This window comes from Mesoplodon mirus, assembly GCF_964341445.2.
Source record: "Mesoplodon mirus genome assembly, chromosome: 5".
NCBI lineage: Eukaryota > Metazoa > Chordata > Mammalia > Artiodactyla > Ziphiidae > Mesoplodon > Mesoplodon mirus.
Genome location: NC_138980.1, coordinates 29063958 through 29090609, shown reverse-complemented (window position 1 = coordinate 29090609; position 26652 = coordinate 29063958). Strand labels below are relative to the sequence as shown.

Below are 26652 nucleotides of genomic sequence, written 5' to 3'. Positions count from 1 at the left end.
TTTTCTGATTCTAAAATTGCAAAAAAATTTTAAGTGCCAGGATAAAATGCTGGAACAATAAAAAAATGTAATAGCTCTATTTACTATTACAGAGATTATTAAAGATCTAAAATGCCTTGTCTTTTTACAACACAGCCCAAGTTGCAAGTAATCACAATACTGAAAAATAAATCCCTTTGCTTGTATGTTTTTCTCGTGAAAAAGGCTTGCTTAGAAGGCTGCTGCTCACTTATTGAGTTCATGAGAAGTGTACTGCTTTCCATAGAGATAATACAAATGCAAATTATGGTGGATGTGCAAAAGTGCAAACAATTTATTCAAAGTTGAATCAAAGTGCAATGGATTCTATGCAGGGTGTTGGCTATCTTGCCCATACTCAACATTTCTGCATAATTCTGCACAGACAACACCTGATATTCTTTCTGTTGACACTGGAGTACTTATTGTGAAGCTGTTGCATTACTTCAGCATTTAAACATTTGAGCAGTTAAAGAATTTTTGTGATTTTGTTTGCATTTCATAATCTTCAACTTTCTAGCATTCCAAAACTTGTTTGGAATTCCTGTTTCAGCTATGACATGTAAACAGCTTGCAAGTGATCGCTTGTATCCTTACAAGAAGAAAAATTGGGGCAGGCTGAAAATCAGTGACTTTGCTTTTATCTTCCTGAGAACTGAGGTTGGTGGGCACATTGCAACACTGAAATCTGGAGAGACAGGCATATCCAGAAAGATACATCCAAGATCTGCTTACATGGAACAGAAATTACTGAAGCCATAAACTGGTAGAAAGATTTAAATGCTCATTTTGATAAATTGCTGAAGGTTGTGTGGACTGTCTTGAGAGTGAGAAACTCCTGGGGGGCCACAGCCTTAAGAGTCCCCCACATTTCCATTGTCATTAGATCCAGAAACCCGGTTGGATTTGCATGGTGGCAACCTGAGAAATATTCCCTCAGGGCTCTAGTGGAAGAAGAGTAACCATTGTAAAATACACCCAGAGTCTTCTCCACCAAAAATGCCTACTCTCCTGGGGAAAAGAGTTTCTAGAGTCTTATGGTAGCTGAGGTAAGGACACTCCTCCCACTTTAGCCCCCTTTAACCTTCCTGTCTCACTAAGGAGGAGAAAACAGTCAAATAGATGGGGTTGGGGGGGATTCAAGGAAAAAGATTGGGAATGCTGCAACTAGAGGAGGGAGTATAGGGCAAGGAACTTGGGAAAAAGCTATACCACCCGATAAACATTTGCCCTAGACATGGGCCTACTAAAACTGAGATTTAATTGGAAGATTATAGAATCCTCCCCCATCCCTACTCCCACCCTTACCCCACAGCTTGCCAACGTACCAACAACACTGGATTACAGCAGAAAGAGAGATACAGACTCTCCTTGAGGAGGAGTGTTTAGGGAGTGTTTAGTGTTTTGTCAATAGTGGAGACAAAAACAAGGATACTAGAGGAATTTGAAGTCTCTGGCACGTATGGCTGCCTAACTCCTAGCCAAATTAACATAAATCTAGCGGGATAAAGCACCATGACCATGTGGGCTTTATCCCAGAAATTGAAGATGTGTACAGCATAAAAAAAGCAATCAATATAATACATTGCATTAGTAGAATGAGAGCAAAACACACACACACACACACACACACACAACCATCTTGATGCAGGAAAAACATTTCACAAAATGCAAAATCCAGTCATGTAAAATTACTGAACAATTCAGGAATAGAAGGGAATTTCCTTAACATGATAAAGTACAGTGATGAAAAATCCACAGCTAACATCATGTTGAATAGTGAAACACTGACAGCTTTCCCCCTAAGATTAGGAGCAAGAGAAGGGTGCCTGATTTTGCCACTTCTATTCAACACTGTACTGGAAGTTGTAGTCCGAGCAGTTAGGCAAGGAAAAGAAATAAAAGGCATCCCAATTAGAAAGGAAGAATTTCTCAATTTGCAAATGACATGACTTTATATATAGAAAAGCTGAACAACTACCAAAATTCAATTAGAATTCATAAATGAGTTTAGCAGTATTTCAGGATATAAGGTCAACATGTAAAAATCAGTTTTATTTCTATATGCTAATAATAGAAAATTTAAAAGGAAATTAAAGCAATTTCATGTATAATAGCATCAAAAATGATAACATACTTAAGGAGAAATTTAACCAATTAGGTCCAAGACTCGCACACTGAAAACTGCAAAGCACTGTTGAAATATATTAAAGAAGACTTAGACCTAGACCTAAATAAATGGAAAGATATTTGATATTCATGGATTGGAAGACATAGTTAAAATGACAATACTACCAAAATGATTTACAAATTCAATGCAAATCACTATCAAAATTCCAATAGCGTTTTTGCAGAAGTGGAAAAGCAGATCCTAAAATTCATATGCAATTGCAAGGGATCCCACATAGTGGAAATAATTTAGAAGAAGAACACACTTGGAAGAAGAACACTTCCCAAGTTCAAAACTTACTACAAAGCTACAGGAATCAAAACAATGTGGTATTGGCATATAGAAAAACGTATAGCTCAGTGAAATCAAATTGAGAGCCTACGTATCTATGGTCAATAGATTTTTGACAAGACTAAAAAGACCATTCAATGGGGGAAAATATAGTCTCTTCAATGACTCGTGCTGAGACTACTGGATATCCACATGCAAAAGAATGTATCTGACCCATACCTCACAACACATACAAAAATTAACTCCAAATGAATCAAAACCTAAATGTAAGTGCTAAAACTATTTTAAAAACTATAAAATTCTTAGAAGGAAACATAGGTGAAACTCTGCATGACCTTGAATAGGGCAACATTTTCATAGGTATGACACAAAACACAAGCAAACAAATTCAATCAAAATTAAAACTTAAAAAGAAAAATTAAAATTTTGTGTATCAAAAGACACTATCAACAGAATTAAAAGACAACTCACAGAATGGAAAAAGATATTTGCAAATATTTTCTAAAAGCCTCATGTCTGAAATATTTTTTTAACTCATAATTTGACACAATCCAAGTAAAAAACACAATCCAATTAAAAAGGGGCAAAGTAATTGAATAGACATTTTCCTAAGGAAGATATACAAATAGCTAATAACCAAATGAAAAGATGTCTGACATCATTAGTCATAATGCAAGAAATGCAAATCAAAACCACAACGAGATATCATATCACACCCATTAGGATGGCTATTTTTTTTAATAACAAATGTTGGTAAGGATATGGAGAAATTGAACCCTTCGGCATTAATGGTGGGAATGTTAAATGGTGCAGCTGCTGTGGGAAACAGTTTGGTGGTGTTAAATACAGAATTACCATAGACCAAGAAATTCAACTCCTAGGTATATACCCAAGAGAATTGAAAACATTTGTTCCCATAAAAACCTGTTCACTACTGTTCATAGAAGCACTATTCACAATAGCCAAAGGATGGAAATAATGCAGTATCCATCACTCAATGAATGGATAAACAAAAGGTAGTATATCCATACAATGAAATATTATTCAGCAAGGAAAAGGAATAAAATGCTGATACATGCCACAACATGGATGAATCTTGTAAACATTATGCTAAGTGAAGGAAGCCAGACACAAGACCACGTATGATTCCATTTATGTGAAATATCCAGAATAGGCAAATCCAAGAGACAGTAGATTAATGGTTTCCAGTGCTGGGGAACAGATGAATGAGGAGTGATTGCTTCATTGGTACAGGGTTTTCTTTGGGGGATGATGAAAATGTTCTGGGGCTACATAGTGGTGAGGGTTGTGCAAAAGTGATTGTACTAAATGTCACCAAATTGTGTTGACTGAAAACAAATAGACTGCCAGATATTTCTCCAGAAAAAAAATAGGTTTATTCAGCAGAGAATTACAGTTCAGAGTCTGCAACCGTGGCAAGTCACATGCAAGTTCCCCAAATAGTGAGAGAAGTAGAACTCAGACATCATCTGCTTCAATTCTGGGAAATCTTTATTTTCAGGTCACCAGATGATGTACAGGTCCAGTCAGGGTGGGAATTTTAGAGTCTTCAGTAAGAGTGGGTTGTTATTTGGTCCAAACCAGAGCATTCTCTTGTTATCAAAAAAAAATATTGAATTTCCAGTCTTGTTTTTCCTTTTTTCAGGCCAATTGTTGAAATTCTCTGGTCCAGTTTTCCTCAGTTATCATTTGGGGAACTATCCCTTTGGACCATGACAGAGGTTTGGCTGGTTTTGGTCCCTTTAATAGCAGCATTCCTTGTGGAAATGTCAGTAAGATAAATTTCCCTTAGCTTCTAGAGAGTCAAGTTTAGAATGTCCTGAAATCTTAATGGCTAAAGTGGCAGGTAAAAGTGTTGCATCCAATAACACCTAAACATAGGGGCCATTTTCAATTTTATTTCAGCTGGAAGTAAGGCAACCATGTTGCTTCTACCACATTCCAAAAGCATGAGCTACACCAAAAGCATATCTAGTATCAGTGTAAGTATTGGCAGTTTTGCCCTTGGCTAAAGTACAGGCCTGGGTAAGAGCTCAAGCCTGTGTAGGCCTATTAGGCTGAATTACCCATAAGTAAAGATGCTGCCTCAACCACCTCAAAGGAAGTTGCAGTAGAATACCCAGCACAATATTTGCCACTGTCACCTTTTAAATAAGAACCATGGGTGAACCATGAGAAACCACTGTTACCCAAAGGAATTTCCTGCAAATCATCAAGTGAAGTCAAGAGGAGGTTCTTCAGGGCTTCCCTGGTGGTGCAGTAGTTAAGAGGCTGCCTGCCAATGCAGGCAACATGGGTTCGAGCCCTGGTCCAGGAAGATCCCACATGCCACAGAGCAGCTAAGCCTGTGTGCCACAACTACTGAGCCTGTGCTTTAGAGCCAGCGAGCCACAACTACTGAGCCCGTGTGCCACAACTACTGAAGCCCATGCTCCTAGAGCCCGTGCTTCACAAGAGAAGCCAGCACAATGATAAGCCCGTGCACCGCATCAAAGAATAGCCCCCGCTCGCCGCAACTAGAGAAAGCCCTTTCACAACAACGAAGACCCAATGCAGCCAAAAATAAATAAATAAATAAAATACATTTCTAAAAAAAGAGAAAGAGGAGATCCTCCAGCGTTAAGCAGTTGTGAGGGACTTCATTGGTGATGGACGGGAAAAGAGTAGTAGTGCTAAGGTTATTACAACATAAAAGAGTTATATGAGGAGCAGTTAACAAAAGGACTTCATAGGACGTGAGGTGGCTAACTGAGAAATGTTGAGTGTGATGAGAATTCAGGAGGGTTTCTACTGCATGAGGTACAAGGATGATTAAAGGGAATCCCACAATGATTTTCTTGGCGGCCTCAACCAAAAGGGCAGTGGCTGTAATGGCTCTAAGGTGTGCCACAGGGTCCACCTGCTGGCTATAATACCCTATGGGTCAGTGGTATCCCAAGGGCATTCCCTTCCTTTTCATATACAAAAAAGAAAAAGAGGATCTGATAACTGGGATTCCCAAGGGCAGGTGGGTTTCTCAAGCTCTCATTTAAGGCCTGAAAGTTTGTTTATGCTGTTTGGCTCTTCCCATAAAACTGGGTCAGAGTTGTTGTTGTTGAGTAAGACACACAGAGGTTTGGCTTTAAGAGAGAAATTTGACTACTAAGAACCTGCTGTATAAAATAACTAATTAAATTTAATTTAAAAAATAGAGAACTTTGGAATAGACTTTCAGCAATAACTGACTAGCCTGAGAAAACCTTGCAGTCAATGCTTAGATTGGGGTTTTGGGAAACTCAGGACACCATGAAAGCTATCTGGAACTAGGTATAGCTTTTGTTCTGATATCAGATGCCCTAAATCTCAAACCTGGGTTTGGGCAAATGGCAATATTTCCTTGGCAACCTTGTGTCCCTTTAAGACTAAAAGCTTTAGGAAGTGGGTGCTGTCTTCCTGTGAAGCGGTCTGAGGAGAGCAAAGAAGCAAATCATCCACATGTTGCAACAAAATAGAACTTCTGGGAACTTTACATTATCCAGATCAGCCTTGAGAAGTTTTGAGAAATAAGAGCTCAGTAAAACCCTGAGTCATTACTGTCACGGTGAATTGTTTTTCTTCCAAGTGAAGGCAAAAACGATAGACAATAGTCCATCTTCATCAACTGGAATACTAAAGAATGTACTTCATAAATCAGATGACAATAAAAAATTTACATCCAGTGGGAATGGATGTTAGTGAAATATGAGGATTAGGAGCAACAGGGTGTGGAGGGATGACAATGTTGTTTATTGCTCTGAAGTCCTGAACAAACCTCCACCCTCGGCCCTTGGGTTTCTTCATTAGTAAAATAAGGGTATTGCAGGAACTCTTACAAGAAATAATGAGTCTTTGAGACTTGTAATGTCCTATTATGGGTTTTATGCCATGAAAGGCTTCTTTACTTATAGCATGTTGATTAATTCTGGGAGAGGTTTTGAGGGATCTATTTGAATTGATGCACTGTGAATTTTGCCAATATCAGTTGGAGATTTTGCCTATAAGGGAGGTGGTTGTGGATTCAATAGGGACAAAAGATCAGTGTTCCCAGAATCAGCTCAGAGACAGAGCTGATAAAAGATGTCAGAGTCATTTAATTCATCTGGTTGGCTGCTTTGATAACTACTATCAAATTCCAAAATTATTTTCCCCTTTCAGGGGAGAGAAATTTTAGCATGATGCTTCTGTAAGAAGTCTCAGCCTAATATAAATGGATAGCGGCAGAGGAACTAAGGAGAAAAGAGTGTGTGTTTCTCAAAGGGCCTAAACGAAAGGGAATCAGTTCACAGGCAGGAACCTCTTGAGGTTCATTAAAGATGCCCACTGTTTAAACTGTATTAGTACTCCGAGGCAGGGGCTGCTTTATAGTAGTGGGGTTGAGCACCGAGAGGGTGGCTGCAGTGTCAGTTAGGATGAGAAGAGACCCATCCCAAATCTGAAGGAATGTTTCTCCAAGCTGATTAAGAGGGAGGATTGGGAAGAGCCCCTGTAGTTCCTTGGAGCCCCACAACTGGGAATTGGGAGGAAGTTGGAAAGCCTGGTTAGAGGGCTGAGGGTGACTGAAGGGCTTGTATGTGTAACAATCTCTTTTCCAATGCCCTGGCTCTTTGCTCTAATAGCAGAAACTAGGAGCGTTTTTGTTTCATTTAGGGAACTTTATTTGCTGAAGTTTACGATTAAGAATTTTGGCAGTTTTCCTTTTAGGTGACTCATCTAGAGTGTGAGAGAGCTGGTTTGTAAGATTAACTAAATCTGGAGTGGACATCATTTCCTATTCCATCCTGTTCTTTTTTACTAGAAAGGAAAGACCCTGGTTCAGACCATTAATAAACAGAGTTAAATCTACCTGGGTGGGATCAACATCTGAAGGAAGACCAGAATTTTCTTTAAAATAATCTGAAGTTGATTGTAATAGCTATGAACAGATTCATCAGATTTGTGTGTGTAAGCCTGAATTTTATTCCAATCAATAGGCTTTGGAAAAGCCCTAGGAATTGCCCGATGAAGTCACCTAGAAATTGCCTTGGCCTGAGCATATAAGTTAGCAGGTTGCTCTCCTGCTTTTAATTCTAGAGACCTTTCAGGACTTTCCCAGTCAGCAATTTTCATCCAATGCTGGGCCTGGCCTTCACCAACAAGCATATGACCTAGCTGATGTAAGTCAGAGCACAAGATTGGTAAGATTGTTATATGAAATTCCTCAGCAAATCTGTGAGGATCTTTGGTTACTTTGGGACACTCTTTAACTATGGCTCGCAGTTCAGTTTTAGCCCAAGGAATATTTAAAGTTAAGGGTTTAACCTCTGGATCCTCAGAAAGCTCAATTCTAAAGGGACAGGTTCTGATAGATTCAGAGGAAAATGGGGTGAGGAGATTTTCAGGGGGAAAGGGAAGTTCAGCGAGGGAGTTAGTGTGGAGGAACTGAGGGTACAGAGGAGGAATAGGCAGTATAAAGGGGAAGGAAAAAGATGGCCCTGAAGGCAGGGCCTGAGCACAAGGTCCCAGAGGAGGGAAACAAGATGGCGCTAAAGGCAGAGCCTGAGACAAAGAGGCTGCAGAAGAAGAACGTGAGGCTTCAGAAGCTATTTTTTCCTTCTTTAATCATTTGTTTGCCTCAATTAACCTTAAAATCTTATTTTGCAGAGAGGCAATTTTAGGCTCCTGCTAACATTTGGAAGCCTCAAAATACCAATAAAAATAAGTGTTTTGTTCAGTTTTAGAAGTTTTATAGGTAAAGTTGTTCAGTGGGGTTTTAAGAAAGGTAAGTTTGGGGATTTCAAAGGTTTCCCGTAATTGCCTTTGGTTAGGTTAGTCTAATTTCAGAGTGCAGTGAGCAGCAGCTGGAAGCAAGACCATGATTGAACCCTGATTGCAGCAGTGAGAGTGCCAGATCTTAAGCACTAGATCAGGAGGGCCAGCGGATAAATTCTGAGCCCCATTTCTTGTCTGCCTTGAAAAAAATTTTGACAAGGAGACAGAAGGTAGAGAGGAAAGTAGGCATATATTAGAAAAGCAGAGTACATGCCAACACAGGCAAGGTTGAGTTCAGAGAAAAGTCACGCCTCTGGGAAGTTTAAATCATTTGTAAGGGGGCAGTCTTCCAGGTCTTTGTTTTTCTCTGGCCAATCATCTTGCTTTGTCCTTTGACTCAGGGCCCACCCCTATGTGCACCCCTATGTGCACACGCATACTTTAGCCAAGATGGATTTTAGCCCAAGGACCTTTGGGAAGTTAGTAAAACTTAGTATAGTCTTGTGTCCCCTCCCTTTTTGACCCCCGAGGATCCTATCTGCGCATGTGCAGTCAAGATCTCCCTGACCCCAAGGATGAGAAATATGTGACCTCTTGATCTTTTGCCCAGGCAGTGCTTAGCCTATTCCTGTTGTTATTTCTATCTTGAAGTATAAACAGGAGGCTGGCTGTAAATGTCTAATCTGGAGCCCATCTCTACCCTGCCTCAAGAAATATGTACAGGAGGCTAGTTGTAAATGTGTGGCCTGGGGCCCATCTATCTCCTACCTCAGGTCCACATAGAAATGCACATGAGGAAGGACCACAGATTTTAAACATAAAATCAGCCAGGGCCCCTGTGGTTGAGGGGTGGGGGGGAATGCTCCTTCAAAATGTTTAGATAACTGGGATCCTATTTCCCAGAGGTCTTTCTCTAGAATAGAAGGATAAATTACAAAAAACCCTAACAGCTCAAACAGCCTGTAGGCCTAACACCAGCCAGTTCCAAGGGCACGGCCTAGCTCTGAAAGACTCAGGCCAACTGCTTAACAGCACAGATCCAACAGAAGAGCCCCTGTTCCAATGGGAATCAGGCTGAAGGCAAGGGAATTCCAGTTGGAGCAGCCTGATTGCAAAAGAGCCGGGTCAATGTGCCAAATAAACAAGGCTTTAATCAGAGAGGACAAAGCCTTAATATAGATCCTGAATAAAACCGGGAGATCTTCGAAGTAAAGAGGGCAGAAGCTCAGATCCAGGAGAGAGACTTACCCTCAAACCCCAGGGTCCCAGCAAGCATCAATGAGGTTAGTGTTGGTATCACACTTGTTTGCTTGCCCACCTTCCAGTTGTCGGGGGTCTTCTCTGGGTCCCTGTGCGGGCCAAAATTGTTGACCTAAAATAGACTGCAAGTTATTTCTCCAGCAAAAATGGGTTTACTCATGATCATCAAAGAACTGCAATTTGGCGTCTGCAACCATGGCAAGTCACATGCAAGTCTTTCACATAAGGAAAGAGGGGGAAAGGAAGTTGGGAGGGTTTTAGTAAACAAAGAGTTCCTTAGAGGAATTGAGAATTAAGAGTCTAGTGGCTTCTCATTTACTGAATTGTGACAATCGTTCGTTGGCTGAGCTCTTGCCAGACAAGAGGAGGAAGTCTTCTTCCTTTGGGGTTCCACTACGGTTGTAGAGTGTGAGAGCTTCCCCTTCTGGCCTCCTGGCTCTATTTTAGTTGAGGTTTCTGTTTATTAATTTTTTTAAGATTTGTTTATTTTTGGCTACGTTGGGCCTTAGTTGTGGCACGTGGGATCTTTGCTTGGGGCACGCGGGATCTTTCGACGTGGTGTACGGGCTCTTCGTTGTGGTGCGCAGGTTTCTCTCTAGTTGTGGGGTGCGGGTTTTCTCTCTCTAGTTGGGCTCCAGGGAATGTGGGCTCTGTAGTTTGCGGCATGCTGGCTCTAGTTGAGGTGCACGAGCTCAGTAGTTGTGGCATGCAGGCTTAGTTGCCACGCAGTGTCTGGGATCCCAGTTCCTCAAGCAGGGATCAAACCTGTGTCCCCTTCATTGCAAGGGGGATTCTTTACCACTGGACCATTAGGGAATTCCCCTGTTTATTAATTTTTACAGGCATCATCATCCTTTGATTGAGCATTACTGGGCCTCCTGTCCCTCCTGGCAAAGTTGCAGCAGGTGCTTCTTCCTTCAGTTTCTTTGACCATCATAACATAGATATATGTTATTATCTCTGTGTCTCCTTCATTGCTTTCTGCACATGTCCTAGGAGATATTTGTCAAAAACAAAACACTTCTCCTCTGTGTCGATGCCACTTTCACAAGTCTTCCTCTTAAACAACTTTTACTGTCATTCACACACACACACATGCACACACACAAACATGTCACTTGATTTTCACTTTCCTAACAATAAAGAATATAAGGCAAAAAATATATGAGAATTGTATCACTGGTCCAATATTGCTTTTCAGGGGGAGATTATGAGCTTTGTGAGAACTTCACTTGAATGTGTGGCCAACTATAGGGCTCCATTCACTAGTCCTGAAGGTGAAAAATCCTTCGAGGAGGTCGAGACTTTGGGCTTGTTTGGGAAATCCCAGGTGATTGCTGGGGCTCTGCCAGGTCCCTTGGGTGTGTACCAAGGACACGTTGATAGGCCACTTAGGAAGGTGTAGTCACTGGCATACCAGGATGTGGTTGTAGCACTCCAACCTGGGCTCAGTGGCCCTTCCCCATGGGACTAACTCTTGGTGCTGAAGGGAGCCATTGTGCCCTGAGGAAGATTCCCAAGAGCTCCAGATCCCCCAAGGATGCCAAGACCTTCAGTGGCTCTCCTCCAGAGAGCAGACCGAAGAAGCAGACCCAGGCTCACCAAGGGCTCTGGGGGCTGCCACTGGGGTTTTCATCTATGGGCAGGGAGCTTCCTGGGACGGAATGACCCTAACCCTCATCCCCCCTCTCCCTGTTCCCCATCTGCCACAGGATGCTAGCAACCACTTCACACTGTTTGAGGGCATGGAAGTCTCCAGGAGTCTCAGTGGAATACCATGATGCCCTGTTGGCATGATGACCCAGAAGCCAAGGGCACCTCTTACCCCACATTCCCCCAGAAACCAGTCAGGGGAGTCAAGATGCCCTAGATTCTAGGATGTGTCTCAGGAGCACCTGACTTATGCTCATAATTTCCTCTATCTTGTACAAAGGAAATAGTATATTTATAACTGATATATAAGGCTCTTGTCTAATTTGGTCATCAGTGTCTTCTCTGGATATGCTTCTATTGATTAATTTATTCTTGTTATTGTTGGAACTGAAGGATTTTATTTTTGAACTGGGACAAATGCTGTCGATTTTAATTATTTTTTAAAAATTCATGTATAATAGCTCAGAGGAAGAAGGTTGTCATCATGAACCTTTATATATGGTGAGCCCCCAAAACAACCATTGAACTTGGGGAAATAATTTATTTGTCCATCTTTTAACAGAATTCAGGGAAAAAATAAGACATAACTCTAATTTTTTTAAATCCTCATTGCCCTTTGCCTCTAGGTTTCTTTCTATACATTGAACAGATCATCTTCATACCACTTCAGGACCTAGGCATCACCTGTCCTTGGAATGTTCTCCAACAAGAAACTTTTTTTTGTCAATTTGTTTGTTTTTTTAAAATTTTTTATTCGTGTATAGTTGATGTAAAATGTTGTGTTACTTTCTGCTGTACAGCAAAGTGAATCAGTTACACATATATCTGCTCTTTTTTAGATTCTTTTCCCATATAGGTCATAACAGAGTACTGAGTAGAGTTCTCTGTGCTATATAGTAGGCCCTTATTAGTTATCTATTTTATATATAGTACTATGTATGTGTCAATCCCAATTTCCCAATTTGTCCCCTCCCCCATTTCCCCCTGGTAACCATAAGTTTGTTTTCTACATCTGTGACTCTATTTCTGTTTTGTAAATGAGTTCCTTTGTACCATTTTTTAGATCCACATATAAGCACTATCATATGATATTTGTCTTTCTCTCTCTGACTTACTTCACTCAGTATGACAATCTCGAAGTCCATCCGTGTTGCTGCAAAAGACATTATTTCATTCCTTTTCATGGCTGAGTAATATTCCATTGTGTGTATATATATATATATATATATATATATATATATATATATATATACCCTATCTTCTTATGCACTCCTCTGTCGATGGACATTTAGATTGCTTCCATGTTCTTGGCTATTGTAAATAGTGCTACAATGAATATTGGGGTGCACGTAACATTTCAAATTATGGTTTTCTCCAGATATATGCCCAGGGGTGGGATTTCTGGATCATATGGTAGTTCTATATTTAGTTTTTTAAAGAACCTCCATACTGTTCTCCATAATGGTTGTACCACTTTACATTCCCACCAACAGTGTAGGAGGGTGCCCTTTTCTCCACAACCTTTCCAGCATTTGTTGTTTGTAGACTTTTTGATGATGGCCATTCTGACTGGTGTGAGAGGACACCCCGTTGTAGCTTTCTTTCTCAATTGGGGTATAGTTGTTTTACAATGTTGTGTTAGTTTCTACTGTACACAGTAGAAGTGTAGAGTTCCCTGTGCTTTACTGCAGGTGCTCATTAGTTCCTCATTGTAGTTTTGACTTGCATTTCTCTTAGAATTAGTGACGTTGAACATCTTTTCATGTGGTTTTTGGCCACCTGTATGTCTTCTTTGGAGAAATGTCTATTTACGTCTTCTGCCTATTTTGTGATTGGGTTGTTTGTTTTTTTGACATAGACCTGCATGAGCTGTTTGTATATTTTGGAGATTAATCCCTTGACAGTCACTTCATTAGCAAATATTTTCTCCCATTCTGTGGGTTATCTTTTCATTTTGTTTATGGTTTCCTTTGCTGTGCTAAAGCTTTTAAGTTTAATTAGGTCCCATTAGTTTATTTTTGTTTTTATTTTCACTACTCTAGGAGGTGGATCAAGAAAGATATTGCTGCAATTTATGTCAGAGAGTGTTCTGCCTATGTTTTCCTCTAAGAGTTTTATAGCCTTATATTTAGGTCTCTAATCCATTTTGAGTTTATTTTTGTGTATGGTGTGAGAAAATGTTCTAATTCCATTCTTTTACATGTAGCTGTCCAGTTTCCCCAGCACCACTTATTGAAGAGGAGTCTTTTCCCCATTGTATATTCTTGAATCCTTTATCAAAGATAAGGTGACCATATGTGTGTGAGTTTATCTCTGGGCTTTCTATCGTGTTCCATTGCTCTATATTTCTGTTTTTGTGCCAGTACCATACTGTCTTGATTACTGTAGCTTTGTAGTATAGTCTGAAGTCAGGGAGCCTGATTCCTCCAGCTCCGTTTTTCTTTCTCAAGATTGCTTTGGCTATTCAGGGTCTTTTGTGTTTCCATTAAAAATTGTAAAAGTTTTTGTTCTAATTCTGTAAAACATGCCATTGATAATTTGATAGGTATTGCATTGAATCTGTAGATTGCGTTGGGTAGTGTAGTCATTTTCACAATGTTGATTCTTCCGACCCAAAAACATGGTATATCTCTCCATCTGTTTGTGTCATCTTTGATTCCTTTCATCTTATAGTTTTCTGAGTGCAGGTCTTTTGCCTCCTGAGGTAGGTTTATTCCTAGGTATTTTATTCTTTTTGATGCAATGGTAAATAGGATTGTTTCTTTAATTTCTCTTTGTGATCTTTCATTGTTAGTGCGTAAGAATGCAAGAGATTTCTGTATGTTAATTTTGTATCCTGCAACTTTACCGAATTCATTGATGAGCTCTAGTAGTTTTCTGCTGCCTTCTTTAGGATTTTCTATGTTTAGTATCATGTCATCTGCAAACAGTGACAGTTTGTCTTCTTCCTTTCCAGTTTGTATTCCTTTTATTTCTTTTTCTTCTCTGATTGCTGTGGCTAGGACTTCCAAAACTATGTTGAATAAAGTGGTGAGAGTGGACATCCTTGTCTTATTCCTGACCTTAGAGGAAATGCTTTCAGTTTTTCACCCTTGAGTAGTATGTTATATAATACATAATTTTTAAGTATGGCCTTTATTATGTTGAATTATATTCCCTTTATACCCACTTTGTGGGGAGTTTTTATAATACACAGATTTTGAATTTTGTCAAAAGCTATACCTGCATCTATTGAGATGATCATGAGTTCTTTATTCTTCAGCTTGTTAATGTGGTACATCACATTGATTTGTGGATGTTAAAAACCCTTGTATCCCTGGGATAAATCCCACTTGATTATGGTGTATGATCCATCTGATGTATTGTTGGATTTAGCTTGCTAATATTTTTTGAGTATTTTTGCATCTATGTTTATCAGTGATACTGGCCTCTAATTTTCTTTTTTTGTGTGTGATACCTTTTTCTGTTTTGGTATCAGGGTGATGCTGCCCTCATAGAATAGGTTTGGAAGAATTCCTTTCTCTGCAGTTTTTTGGAATAGTTTGAGAAGGATGGGTGCTAACTCTTCTCTAAATAGTTCATAGAATTCACCTGTGAAGCCGTCTGGTCCTAGAATTTGTTTGTCGGAAGTTTTTTTTAAAAAATAAATTTATTTGTTTATTTATTTATTTATTTTTAGTTGTGTTGGGTCTTCGTTGGTTCACGCGGGCTTTCTCTAGTTGTGACGAGCACGAGCTACTCTTCATTGCAGTGCATGGGCTTCTCATTGCAGTGGCTTCTCTTGTTGCAGAGCATGGGCTCTAGGCACGTGGGCTTCAGTAGTTGTGGTACGTGGGCTCAGTAGTTGTGGTTCCCAGGCTCTAGAGCATAAGCTCAGTAGTTGTGGCACACGGGTTTAGTTGCCCTGCGGCATGTGGGATCTTCCTGGACAAGGGCTCAAACCTGTGTCCCCTGCAATGGCAGGTGGATTCTTAACCACTGCACCACCAGGGAAGTCCCTGTTGGGAGTTTTTTAAATTTTTCTTTATTTTTTCAATTTCATTAATAGTAATTTGTCTGTTCACATTTTCTATTTCTTTCTGTTTCACATTGTACATTTTGGTAATTTGTCCCTTTCTTGTAGGTTTTCCGTTTTATTGGCATATAGTTTTTCATAGCAGTTAATTATGATCCTTTGTATTTCTGTGGTTTCAGTTTTAACTTCTTTTCTATTTCTGATTTTATTAATTTGAATCCTCTCTCTTTTTTTCTTGATGAGTCTGGCTAAAGGTTTATCAGTTTTGCTTATCTTTTTGAAGAACCAGCTCTCATTTCATTGATTTTTTGTTTTGTTTTGTTCTGGTTTTTTAGTCTCTATTTCATTTATTTCTGCTCTGATCTTTATAATATCTTTGTCTCTGATTACAGTCTTTGTTCTAAATTCTATTTTTATTATATAAGTATTGCTACAACAGCTTTCTTTTCATTTCCATTTGCAAGGAATACTCTTTTCCATCCTCTCACTTTTAGTCTATGTGTGACTTTAGATCTGAAGTGAATGTCTTGTAGGAAGCATATTTATGGGTCTTGTTTTTTATCCATTCAAGCCACTCTATGTCTTTTGATTGGAGCAAAAATTCATTTACATTTAAAGGAATTATTGATAGGTATATACTCATTGCCATTTTAATTGTTTGGGGGTTGTTTTGTAGTCCTTTTTCATTTATTTCATCTTTCCCTCACTTCCCTTGTGATTTGATGACTATCTTTGGTGTTATGTTTGGATTCCTTTCTCTTTTGTGTGTGTGTATCTATTATAGATTCTTGGTTTGTGGTTACCATGAGGTTTATATGTAACAACATATATACATACATATATATATATATATATATATATATATATGATTATTTTAAGCTTAAAATCTCTTACATTCGAACACATTTAACAATGCTGAATTTTTACTCCCCTCGTCCATATGTACTGTTTTCAGCATCATATTTTACATCATTTTGTTTTGTGTATCCCTTAACTACTTATTATAGGTATAGATGATTTTACTACTTTTGTCTTTTAACCTTTCTACTAGCTTTATAAGTGGTTGATCTACACCTTTACTGTATATTGCCTTTACCAATGAGGTTTTTCCTTTTATAATTTTAATATTTCTAGTTGTGATCTTTACTTTTCCACTTAGAGAAATCCCTTTAATAATTGTTATCAATCAGTTTAGTGGTGCTGAATTCTTTGAGCTTTTGCTCATCTGTAATATGCTTTATCTTTCCTTCAAATCTAAATGATAGCCTTGCCAAGTAGAGTATTCTTGGTTACAGGCTTTTTCCTTTCATTACCTTAAATATATCATGCCACTCCTTTCTGCCCTGCAAACTTTCTGCTGAAAAGTCAGCTTGTGGTCTTACAGGAGTTCCCTTGTAGCTATCTAGTTGCTTTTCTTGATTCTCTCTTCATCTTTAATTTTTGCCATGTTAATTACAGTGTCTTGGTGTGGCTCTCTTTGGGTTCATCTTGTTTGCAACTCTGTGCTTCCTGGACCTGGATGTCTGTTGTCTTTCCAAGATTAGGGAAGTTTTCAACTATTTTGTCTTCAAATATGTTATCAGTCCCTTTCTCTCTCTCTTCTCCTTCTACGACCCCTATGATGTGAATGTTAGTATATGTGACATTGTTTCAGAGGTCTCTTAAACTATCCTTATTTCTTTTAATTCTTTTTTTCTGTTCAGCTTGGGTGATTTCCACTATTCTGACTTCCATTCACTGCTTCATTCTTCTGTATCATCTAATCTATTGTTGCTTCCTTCTAGTGTATTTTTTATTGATTGTTGTATTATTCAGCTCCATTTGGTTCTTTATATTTTCTAACTCTTTGTTAAATTCTCACTGTGTTCTTCCATTCTTCTCCCAAGTTCGTTGAGCATCTTTAGGATTATTTCCTTGAACTCTTTATTGGGTAGACGGCTTATCTCCACCTCACTTAGTTCTTCTTCTGCAGTTTAGCCTTGTTCCTTTGTTTACAACACATTCCTCTATCTCCTCATTTTGCTGAATTCTCTGTGTTTATTTCTGTGTATTAGGCAGTTCAGTTATGTTTCCCAATCTTGAAGAAGTGGCCTTATGTAGGAGATGTCCTATGGGGTCCAGCAGCACCCTCCCCTCTGGACATCAGCTCTATATGCTCTAGGGGTGCCCCCTATGTGGGCTGCATGGGCCCTTCTATTGTAATGGAGCTGACAACTGTGGGCATTCTGGTAGGCAGGGCTAGCCTCTGGGCTTACTTAGCTATTAGGCCCTGCTTTGTGTGTAGGCGCCAGCTTGCTGATGGGTGGCATCAGTTCACAGTGTGCCTGGCTGCATGGCCTAGGGGACCTAGAGTTGTGGTGACCCACTGGTGGAAGGGGCTGGGTCCCAGCAGCTGGCTGTGAGCCTTGGGGGACAAGGCCCAGGACTGGTGCTGGCCCACTGGTGAGCAGGGCTGTGTCCCTTATGGCTGAATTCTGAGCCTGGGGAGTCCTGGGACTGGTGCCAACCAGTTGGTGGACAGGTAAGCTCCCAGCACTATTAGGCCTGAGGGAGGACTCCAAATGGGGTTTGCCTGCACCAGTGTCCTCATGGTAGAACGAACTTCCATAAATGGCTCTCACCTGTGTCTGTGTCCCCCGAGGGAGTCCCAGTTGCCTCTTGCCTCTCCAGGAGGCTCTCAAAGATCAACAAGTGGATTTAACCCAATCTCCTTTCAAATTACTGCCTCCACACTTAGTCTTGAAGCATGTGAGATTTTTCATGCGCTGTATAAGAACAGAGTCTCTGTTTCCTACAGCTCTCCAACTCTTCCATACACAAGCCCCACTGGCCTTCCATGTCAGGCATTCTAGGGGCTCATCATCCTGGTGTAGGACCCCTAGGCTAAAGAGCCTAATGTGGGGCTTGGACCCCTCACTCCTTTGAGAGACCCTCTGCAATTATGATTATCCTCCAGTTTGTTGGTTGTGGATCTTGACCATACCTTGTCTCCGCCTCTCCTACCCATCACATCGTGGTTCCTTCTTTATATATTTTGTTATGGAATATCATTTTTGGCTAGTCTTTAGGTCATTCTCATCAATAGATTCTCTGTAACTAGTTGTAATTTGGCCTTTCTGGCAGAATATCTGTCTGGCAGAACATCTTCTGTCCATCTGTCCAAACATCCAGTCATCTGAGGTTTGTCCTTCTGTCTGATCATCCATGTGTCAGGACAGCCATCTGTTAGTATGTCTGTCCACCGTTTGGAACATTCATCTGCCTCAACATAGGTCTCTGTGTCTGAATACAAGCATACTGTGGAGATACTGTAGGTTCAGTTCCAGGCCACCACAATAAAGCAGACAATGCAGGAGAGTCACATGAAGTTTTTGGTTTTCCTGTGCATATAAAATGACATTCACATTGTACTGTAGTATATTAAATGTGTAATAGAATTATGTCTAAAAAATAATGTATATACCTTAATTTAAATGTACTTTCTTGCTAAAAATTGTTAACCATCATCTGAGCCTTCAGCAAGCTAGTTGTAATCTTTGTGCTGGTGGAGGGTCTTGCCTCACTGTTGATGGCTGCTGACTGATCAGCATGGTGGTTGCTGAAGGTGACTGGGGTGGCTGTGGCAATTTCTTAAAATAAGATAATAATGAAGTTTGTGGCATCGATTGACTTCCTTTCACGAATGATTTCTCTGTAACCTACAATGCTCTTCGGTAGCATTTTACCAAGAGTAGAACTTCTTTCAAAATTGTAGTCAATCCTCTAAACCCTGCCACTGCTTTATCAACTAAGTTTATGAAATATTCTTAATCCTTTGTTTTCATGTCAACAATCTTCATAGCATCTTTACTAGGAGTAGATTCTATCTCAAGAAACCACTTTTCTTGCTCATCTGTATGAAACAACTCCTCCACTAAGTTTTATCATGAGATTGCAGCGATTCGCTCACATCTTCAGGCTCCACTTGTAGTGCTAGTTTTCTTGCTATTTCCACCACATCCGCAGTTACTTCTTCCACTGAGGTCTTGAACCTCTCAAAAAGTCGTCCACGAGGGTTAGAATCAGCTTCTTCCAAATTCCTGTTAATGTTTATATTTTGACCTCTTCCCATGAATCACGAATGTCCTTAAATTTACTTCGCCAAGATCCATCAGAGGAATCACTACCGATGGCATCTATAGCCTTACAAAATGTGTTTCTTTCTTTCCCTTTTTTTTTTTTTTTTTTTTTTTTTTTTGCTGTGCTGCATGGCTTGTGGGATTTTAGTTCCCCAAAAAGGGACTGAACCCAGGCCCTTGGCAATGAGAGCATGGAGTCCTAACCACTGACCACCAGGGAATTCCCAAAATGTATTTCTTAAATAAGAAGACTTGAAAGTCAAAATTACTCCTTGGCCCAGAATGGATGCAGCCATGAAAACATTAATCTTGTTGTACATCTCCATCAGAGCTCTTGGGTAATCAGGTGCATTGTCAGTGAGCAGTAATATTTTGAAAGGAGTCTTTTTTTCTGAGTGAAAGATCTGAACAGTGGGCTTAGAATATTCAGTAAACCATTTGAAAACAGATGCGCTGTCATCCAGGCTTTGTTGTTTCATTTATAGAACACAGGCAGAGTAGATATAGCATAATTCCTAAGATCCCTAGGATTTTCAGAATGGTAACTAAGCATTGGCTTCAACTTCAAATCACCAGCTGCATTAACCCCTAATAAGAGAGTCAGCCTGTCATTTGAAGACTTAAAGCCAAGCATTGACTTCTTTCTAGCTATGCAAGTCCTAGATGACATCATCTTCCAGTATGAGGCTATATTAATAATCTGTTGTTTGATATAGCCACCTTCATTAATTATCTTAGCTAGATGTCCTAGATTACTTGCTGTATCTTCTACATCAGCCCCTGCACTTTGATGTTGTAGAGACAGCTACTTTCCGTAAACTCATGAATCAACCTATGCTAGCTTCAAACTTTTCTTCTGTAGCTTCCTCACTACTCAAAGCCCTCATAGAATTGAAGAGAGTTAGGACCTTGCTCTGGACTAGGCTTTGGCTTAAGGCAAAGTTGTGGCTGGCTTAATCTTCTATCCAGACCACTAACACTCTTTTCATATCAGCAATAAGTTTGTTTCACTTTCTTATCATTCATGTGTTCAAAGGAGTAGCACTTTTACTTTCCTTCAAGAACGTTTCCTTTGCATTCACTACTTGGCTAATTGTTTGGCATAAGAGGCCTAGATTTTGGCCTATTTGAGCTTTTGATAGGCCTTCCTCCCTAAGTTTAATCATTTCTAGCTTTTGATTTAAAGTGAGGCACATGTGATTCTTCCTTTCACTCGAATATTTAGAGGTCATTGTAGGCCTCTAGATTGACCTAACTTAAATATTGTTGTGTCTTAAGGTAGAGAAAGGCCCAAGGAGAGGGAAAGAGATGGGGGAGCAGCCTGTCAGTGAATCAGTCAGAACACACACATTTATTAATTAAGTTCACCATCTTGTATGGGTGCCATTCTTGGCACCCCAAAACAATTACAATAGTAATATCAAAGATCACTGATCACAGATCACCATAACAAATTAAATGATAATGAAAAAGTTTGAAATATTGCCAGAATTACCAAAATGTGATACAGAGACACCGAGTGAGCAACTGGTATTGGAAAAAATGGCATAGATAGACTCACTTCATGCAGGGTTGCCACAAAACATCTGTCAGCACACCTGTCTGCTGAAATGTCTGTCAGAAGAATTGTTTGTCTGAACTTCCCTCTCTGTGAATAACTGTTCATCTGCCTAACTGTCCATTAGTGGGGACATCCATCCATCTGAACACTGGTCTGTCTGAACACCCATCTGTCAGAAAGTCTGTCTGCCAGAAAGGTTCTCTGTCAGAATGTGTGTCCATGTGTTTGAATGTCCATCTGTAAAAATGTCTTTCTGAATATTAATCTGTCTAAATATGAATCTATCAGAATATCCATTTTTCAGAAAGTCCATCTCAGAACATCTGTGTGTCAGAACACCCATCTCTAAGAATGCCCATCTGTCTGAATGTGTATCAATCTGTTCCAATGTCCATCTGTTTGTATGTCCATCTTTCTTAACTTATGTCCATCTGTCTGAACACCCACTGTCCGAACATCAGTCTGTCTGTGCGAACATCCATCTGTCTGCATGCTTATCTGCAAAAATGGCTCTCTGTCTGAACATCTATCCATCTGTCCAACCAACCATCTGTCTGAACATCTGTTCACTTTTCTGAATGTGAGTCTGTTTAAACGTCAGTCTGAACCCCGGTCCATGTGTCTGATAATCGTGTTTCTGAATGTCCGTGTGTCCAAAACTTGTGTGTCGGAACATCTGTCAATCTGTTGAAATCAGTCTGAACATCTGTCTGTCTGTTATACCAAGCAGGACTCTTTAGGACCCTCTCAGGTATACAAGCCCACCACCCCGTGCTCTGGCTCTCTTAAGTAAAAGGCTTTGCTTCAGGCTCCCCTGAGTCTCAAAAGCTGGCTCAAGAGTTAATGATTAGGAAAATGTGAACATGTAGAAACAAAGAATAGCTGTCAGGCAGGGAAACTGGTAAAAATTTAAACAATAGATCAGCCATATAGCAGAGCCACCAGACCTTCCATTTCTCACTGAAAGACATAGCTAATAATGTCTGACGCACATTCCTAAGTTGTTTTTACAGAAACCAGATTCCCACCAGATGGAAACTGCTGACCACAAGTACACAGACTCTGAACTCATTGGGACCAGAGGTTGATGATTCAGATTCTTGAAACTTCACCCTGTTACCTCACCACCAACCAGTCAGAAGAGTGTCCATGAGCTGATCAGACACACTGAAACCCACAACCCTAATGTTGCCTTTAAAAACACTTCCCTGAATGCCATTAGGGAGTTCTGGTCTTTTGAGCAAGAACTGTCCTTTGTCTTTGCTTGGTGCCTTGCAATAAGCACTTTACTTTCCTTCACTACAACCAGTGTCAGTAGATTGTCTTTGCTACCTGAAGGGCATGTAGATCCAAGATTGCCAGTAACATCTGGACATCTGTGTGCCTGAACACCCATCTGTTGGCACACCCACCTGCCAGAAAGTCTGTCAAGGGAGGCATGCCTCATTGGAAGGCCATCTTTGGAGAAGAGCCTCCACACACCTTTATTAACCATTCTGGAGGCAGAATTGTGTGGTCTGCCATTTATTTGGGGCTGTGGACAACTTTCCTATTCTCATACATCAGGCCGCTCCAGGTTTTCAGTTTTTGCCTTAGTTTGTAGTATGTGGCCTCATGGCCAAGGGATGGTACTCAAGTACCCTTTAGATTTAAGGTTTGTTTTACATTTCATGAATCATTACCGTTCTGATTTAAGGTTCTGTTTTACTGGATTGCTTATGCCACTTACAGAGGCTGGCCACTGACAAACAGTTCTGGTTGACAAATCAGCTGAAATATGTCATTACCAGAATTCAAAGCCATGCCTAATGCTGGTCTCTGTGGGCTAAAGTACAGAGATTAGTGCATGGGGAAGCCAACTTTGCTCAGAACCAAGGGTCCAGTTAAAATGCTCATGTGCTGTTCTCCTCAGATTTTTGCCAGCAGACACATAAGAGATTAGGGAAAACAGAAAAATATAGAAGACAACACAAGCAAAACATTCTCTGACATAAATCATAGCAATGTTTTCTTAGATCAGTCTCTCAAGACAATAAAAATAAAAGCAAAAATAAACAAAAGGAACCTGATCAAACTGAAAGCTTTTGCACAGCAAAGGAAACCATAAAACTGGGAGAAAATATTTGCCAGTGATGTGACCAGCAAGGGCTTAATTTTCAAAATAGACAAACAGCTCATACAACTCAATAACAAAAAACCAAACAACCCAATCAAAAAATGGGCCTAAATAGACCTAAATAGACATTTCTCCAAAGAAGACATCCAGATGGCCAACAGGCACACAAAAAGATGCTCAATGTTGCTAATTATTAGAGAAATGCAAATCAAAGCATCAGTGAGGTATAACCTCACACCAGTCAGAATGGCCATTATTAAAAAGTCTACAAATAATAAATACTGGAGAGGACTTCTCTGGTGGTGCAGTGGTTAAGAATCTGCCTGCAAATGCATGGGACACAGGTTCAAGCCCTGGTCTGGGAAGATCCCACATGCCACAGAGCAATTAAGCCCACATGCCACAACTACTGAGCCTGTGCTCTAGAGCATGCGAGACACAACTACTGAGCCCACGTGCCACAACTACTGAATCCTGCGCACCTAGAACCCATGCTCTGCAACAAGAGAGGCCACTACAATGAGAAGCCTGTGCACCAAAACAAAGAGTAGCACCCACTCACCACAGCTCGAGAAAGCCCGCATGCAGCAACAAAGAACCAACGCAGCCAAAAGGTAAATAAATAAAACAATAAAATAAATCAAAAAAATAATTAATTCTTTAAATAAACAAATAAATAAATACTAGAGAAGGTGTAGAGAAAAGCAAACCCTCCTACACTGTTGTTGGGAATGTAGATTGGTACAGCCACTATGGTAAACAGTATGGATGGTCCTTTAAAAACTAAAAATAGAGTTACCATATAGAGTTACCAGCTATCCCAGTCCTGGGCATATATCTGGAGAAAACTATAATTCAAAAAGATACATGCATCCCAATGTTCATAGCAGCACTATTTACAATAGCCAAGACAAAGAAGTAACCTAAATGTCCACCAACAGATGAATGGATAAAGAAGAAAAGAATATGTGATATATATATATATATATATATATATATATATAATGTGGACTATTACTCAGCCATTAAAAAGAATGAAATATTGCCATTTGCAACAACATGGACGGACCTAGAGATGACCATACTAAGTGAAGTAAGTCAGTCAGAGAAAGACATATATCATATGATATCACTTATATGTGGAATCCAAAATATGATACAAAATGAACTTATTTACAAAACAGAAACAGAATCACAAACATAGAAAGCAAACTTGTTGTTACCAAAGGGGAAAGGGGAGGTGGGGGATAAATTAGGAGTCTGGGTTTAGCAGATACAAACTACTGTACATAAATTAGGTAAACAACAAGGTCCTACTGTATTGCACAGGGAATTATATTCAATATCTTATAATAAACCATAATGGAAAAGAATATATATATATATATATATATATATACACACACACACACACATATATAACTGAATCACTTTGCTCTACACCAGAAACTAACACAACATTATAAAGCAACTATACTTCAATTTTTTCAATTAAAATTTTTTTTTTTTTAAAGAGTGCCTAGTAGTTGGCTAGTCATTTCTTTTTTTTTTTTTTTTTAAACCCACATTTGTTTATTTATTTATTTTTGGCTGTGTTGGTTCTTCATTTCTGTGCGAGGGCTTTCTCTAGTTGTGGCAAGTGGGGGGTCACTCTTCATCGCGGTGCGCGGGCCTCTCACTATCGAGGCCTCTTTTGTTGCTGGAGCACAGGCTCCAGACGCGCAGGCTCAGTAGCTGTGGCTCACGGGCCCAGTTGCTCCGCGGCATGTGGGATCTTCCCAGACCAGGGCTCGAACCCGTATCCCCTGTATTAGCAGGCAGATTCTCAACCACTGTGCCACCAGGGAAGCCCTCAATTAAATTTTTAAAAAAGAAAAGAAAAAGAATAGACTGGAAATGTAAGGCATTTTTGACTCTAAATTAGAGGATGTTCAAGGATTTATTGTATTTCTTATTGGTGCATATTTGAAGAAAGTTTGTTTTGCTTTTCTCCTAAACATTACTCCTATAATGACATAAAATTAGTATATATGTAAAGGTTATCATCAAAACACTAAATGCTGCGGTACAGAGGCCCTTACAGTCAGCTCTTACTTTAATAGTATTAATGTTGATGATTTATGTACTTTCAGCTAATTCTTCTCTGTGTAAAGCTCACATTTTTGTATCAGTTGTTCCCCCAGGTTCATCACTGTTAGCAAACACGTTGATGTATTGTCATGAAAACAACCGTGCCAACGATAATAATACGTACATAAGTGTAGGGTCCTGCAAATAAGAGCAGAGGATTTAGGAGACTGGAAGGTGATGAGACTTATGGCACATGTCAACAGACACAGAGAAGATGAACTTCATTTAGGAGATGAAAACCAAAGGAGACATTTACAGACAGCAGGAATTACATGTTCTGATGTCTCTAAAAGAGCTCTCATGAGTAACAGAGATTGGATGAAGCCAAGCAAGGGAGTGGGAATTCCGCCAGGCACAAGAAGCTTCCTTCATCTCTCATAAGGTTTTGATCTCCTTTCCCTAGCATCTCTCCTCCACACACAGACATTCATAACTGTTCTCAAGAATGACTATGTGTGTTCACCCTCTCAACAGATATAAGGAAATGGCACACTACTAAAACACCAGTTAATAAACAAAAGTTTGAACATATCCTGTCTTTAAGAAGAAAGGTACCATTGAGGGTGCCTGGGAGGGGATATATTGTCAAGCAACTGTGAGGACACATATACATATGCATATGTTTGTATGCATACATACAAGTCTGTTGCGTGTGCATGTGTGCATTATTCCAGAGAAATAAATTTCTGTCAGAAATTTCATTACCAGAGTTGAGGAATACCCTCTAGAACCTTGCTATATAAAGTGTGGTCCTTGAGCAAGCACCATCATCACCTGGGAGCCTTTTAGAAACTCTCAGGCTCTAACTCAGACCCACTGAATCAGAATCTGCATTAACAAGATCCCTTATGATTCATGTACAGATTAAATGTTGAAAATGCTGATCTACAATACTTTTTTCAAAGAGCCTAATAATCACTCATGAAATCAGTTTAGGCTGTTGGACCCAGCCCTTGAAAGAAAAATCAGGACAGGGGGATGGAAGAAGAGATGGCAGGAGACGGAAAGAGAAATGGAGAGAAAGCGAATCAAAACAAATAGGAGATATGAGAGCATATTGCAGTTAATATGGATAAGTATTATTTCATGAGCATGTGGTTTCCAAGGTCACCATAGCAGAGGAGCAGATATGGAGGCTGCACACTGGCTTTATACAGCCTAAACCAGAAATCTATGAATGCCCACAGTCCATTGGCCAGATTTAGTCCCATGGTTCCAACCTCACTGCAAGGAATGCTGGGAAAAAGAGAGGAGCACATGAATATTCAGTGAACACTGTCTCCTCCACAACCCATGCACTGTTTTACCCCACAAACTTGAATGTGACTTCTATGAGAGATTTATCTGTTAGGCCTCCCTGCTGGATCCCCAGCCATGAGCTCTGTACCTGGCACAGAGTATGCCCTTGTTAAATGTGTAGAGAATGAATAAATGTGCCTTTACCATTAAGTTAACTAGATACTGAGATTACAAAAATAAATCTGATGCCGTTCCTCTTTTCAATGAGCTCCCAGGATTCTTCTCTCACATTTT

At 39.8% G+C, this 26652-nt stretch overlaps 1 protein-coding gene across 1 annotated transcript in view; it reads left to right on the top strand.

Annotated features, from left to right (window-relative positions):
• LOC309804398 (zinc finger protein 354A-like) overlaps positions 1-10931 on the top strand; it is a gene marked incomplete at its 3' end in the record, with an annotated part of 34346 nt that extends 23415 nt beyond the window's left edge. Inside the window, exons 6-7 of the mRNA XM_082621746.1 lie at positions 539-678; positions 10728-10931. Coding sequence (XP_082477872.1) covers positions 539-678; positions 10728-10931 — 344 coding nt within the window. The remainder of the gene's footprint in view (positions 1-538; positions 679-10727) is intronic.
• Positions 10932-26652: the final 15721 nt, after the last annotated feature.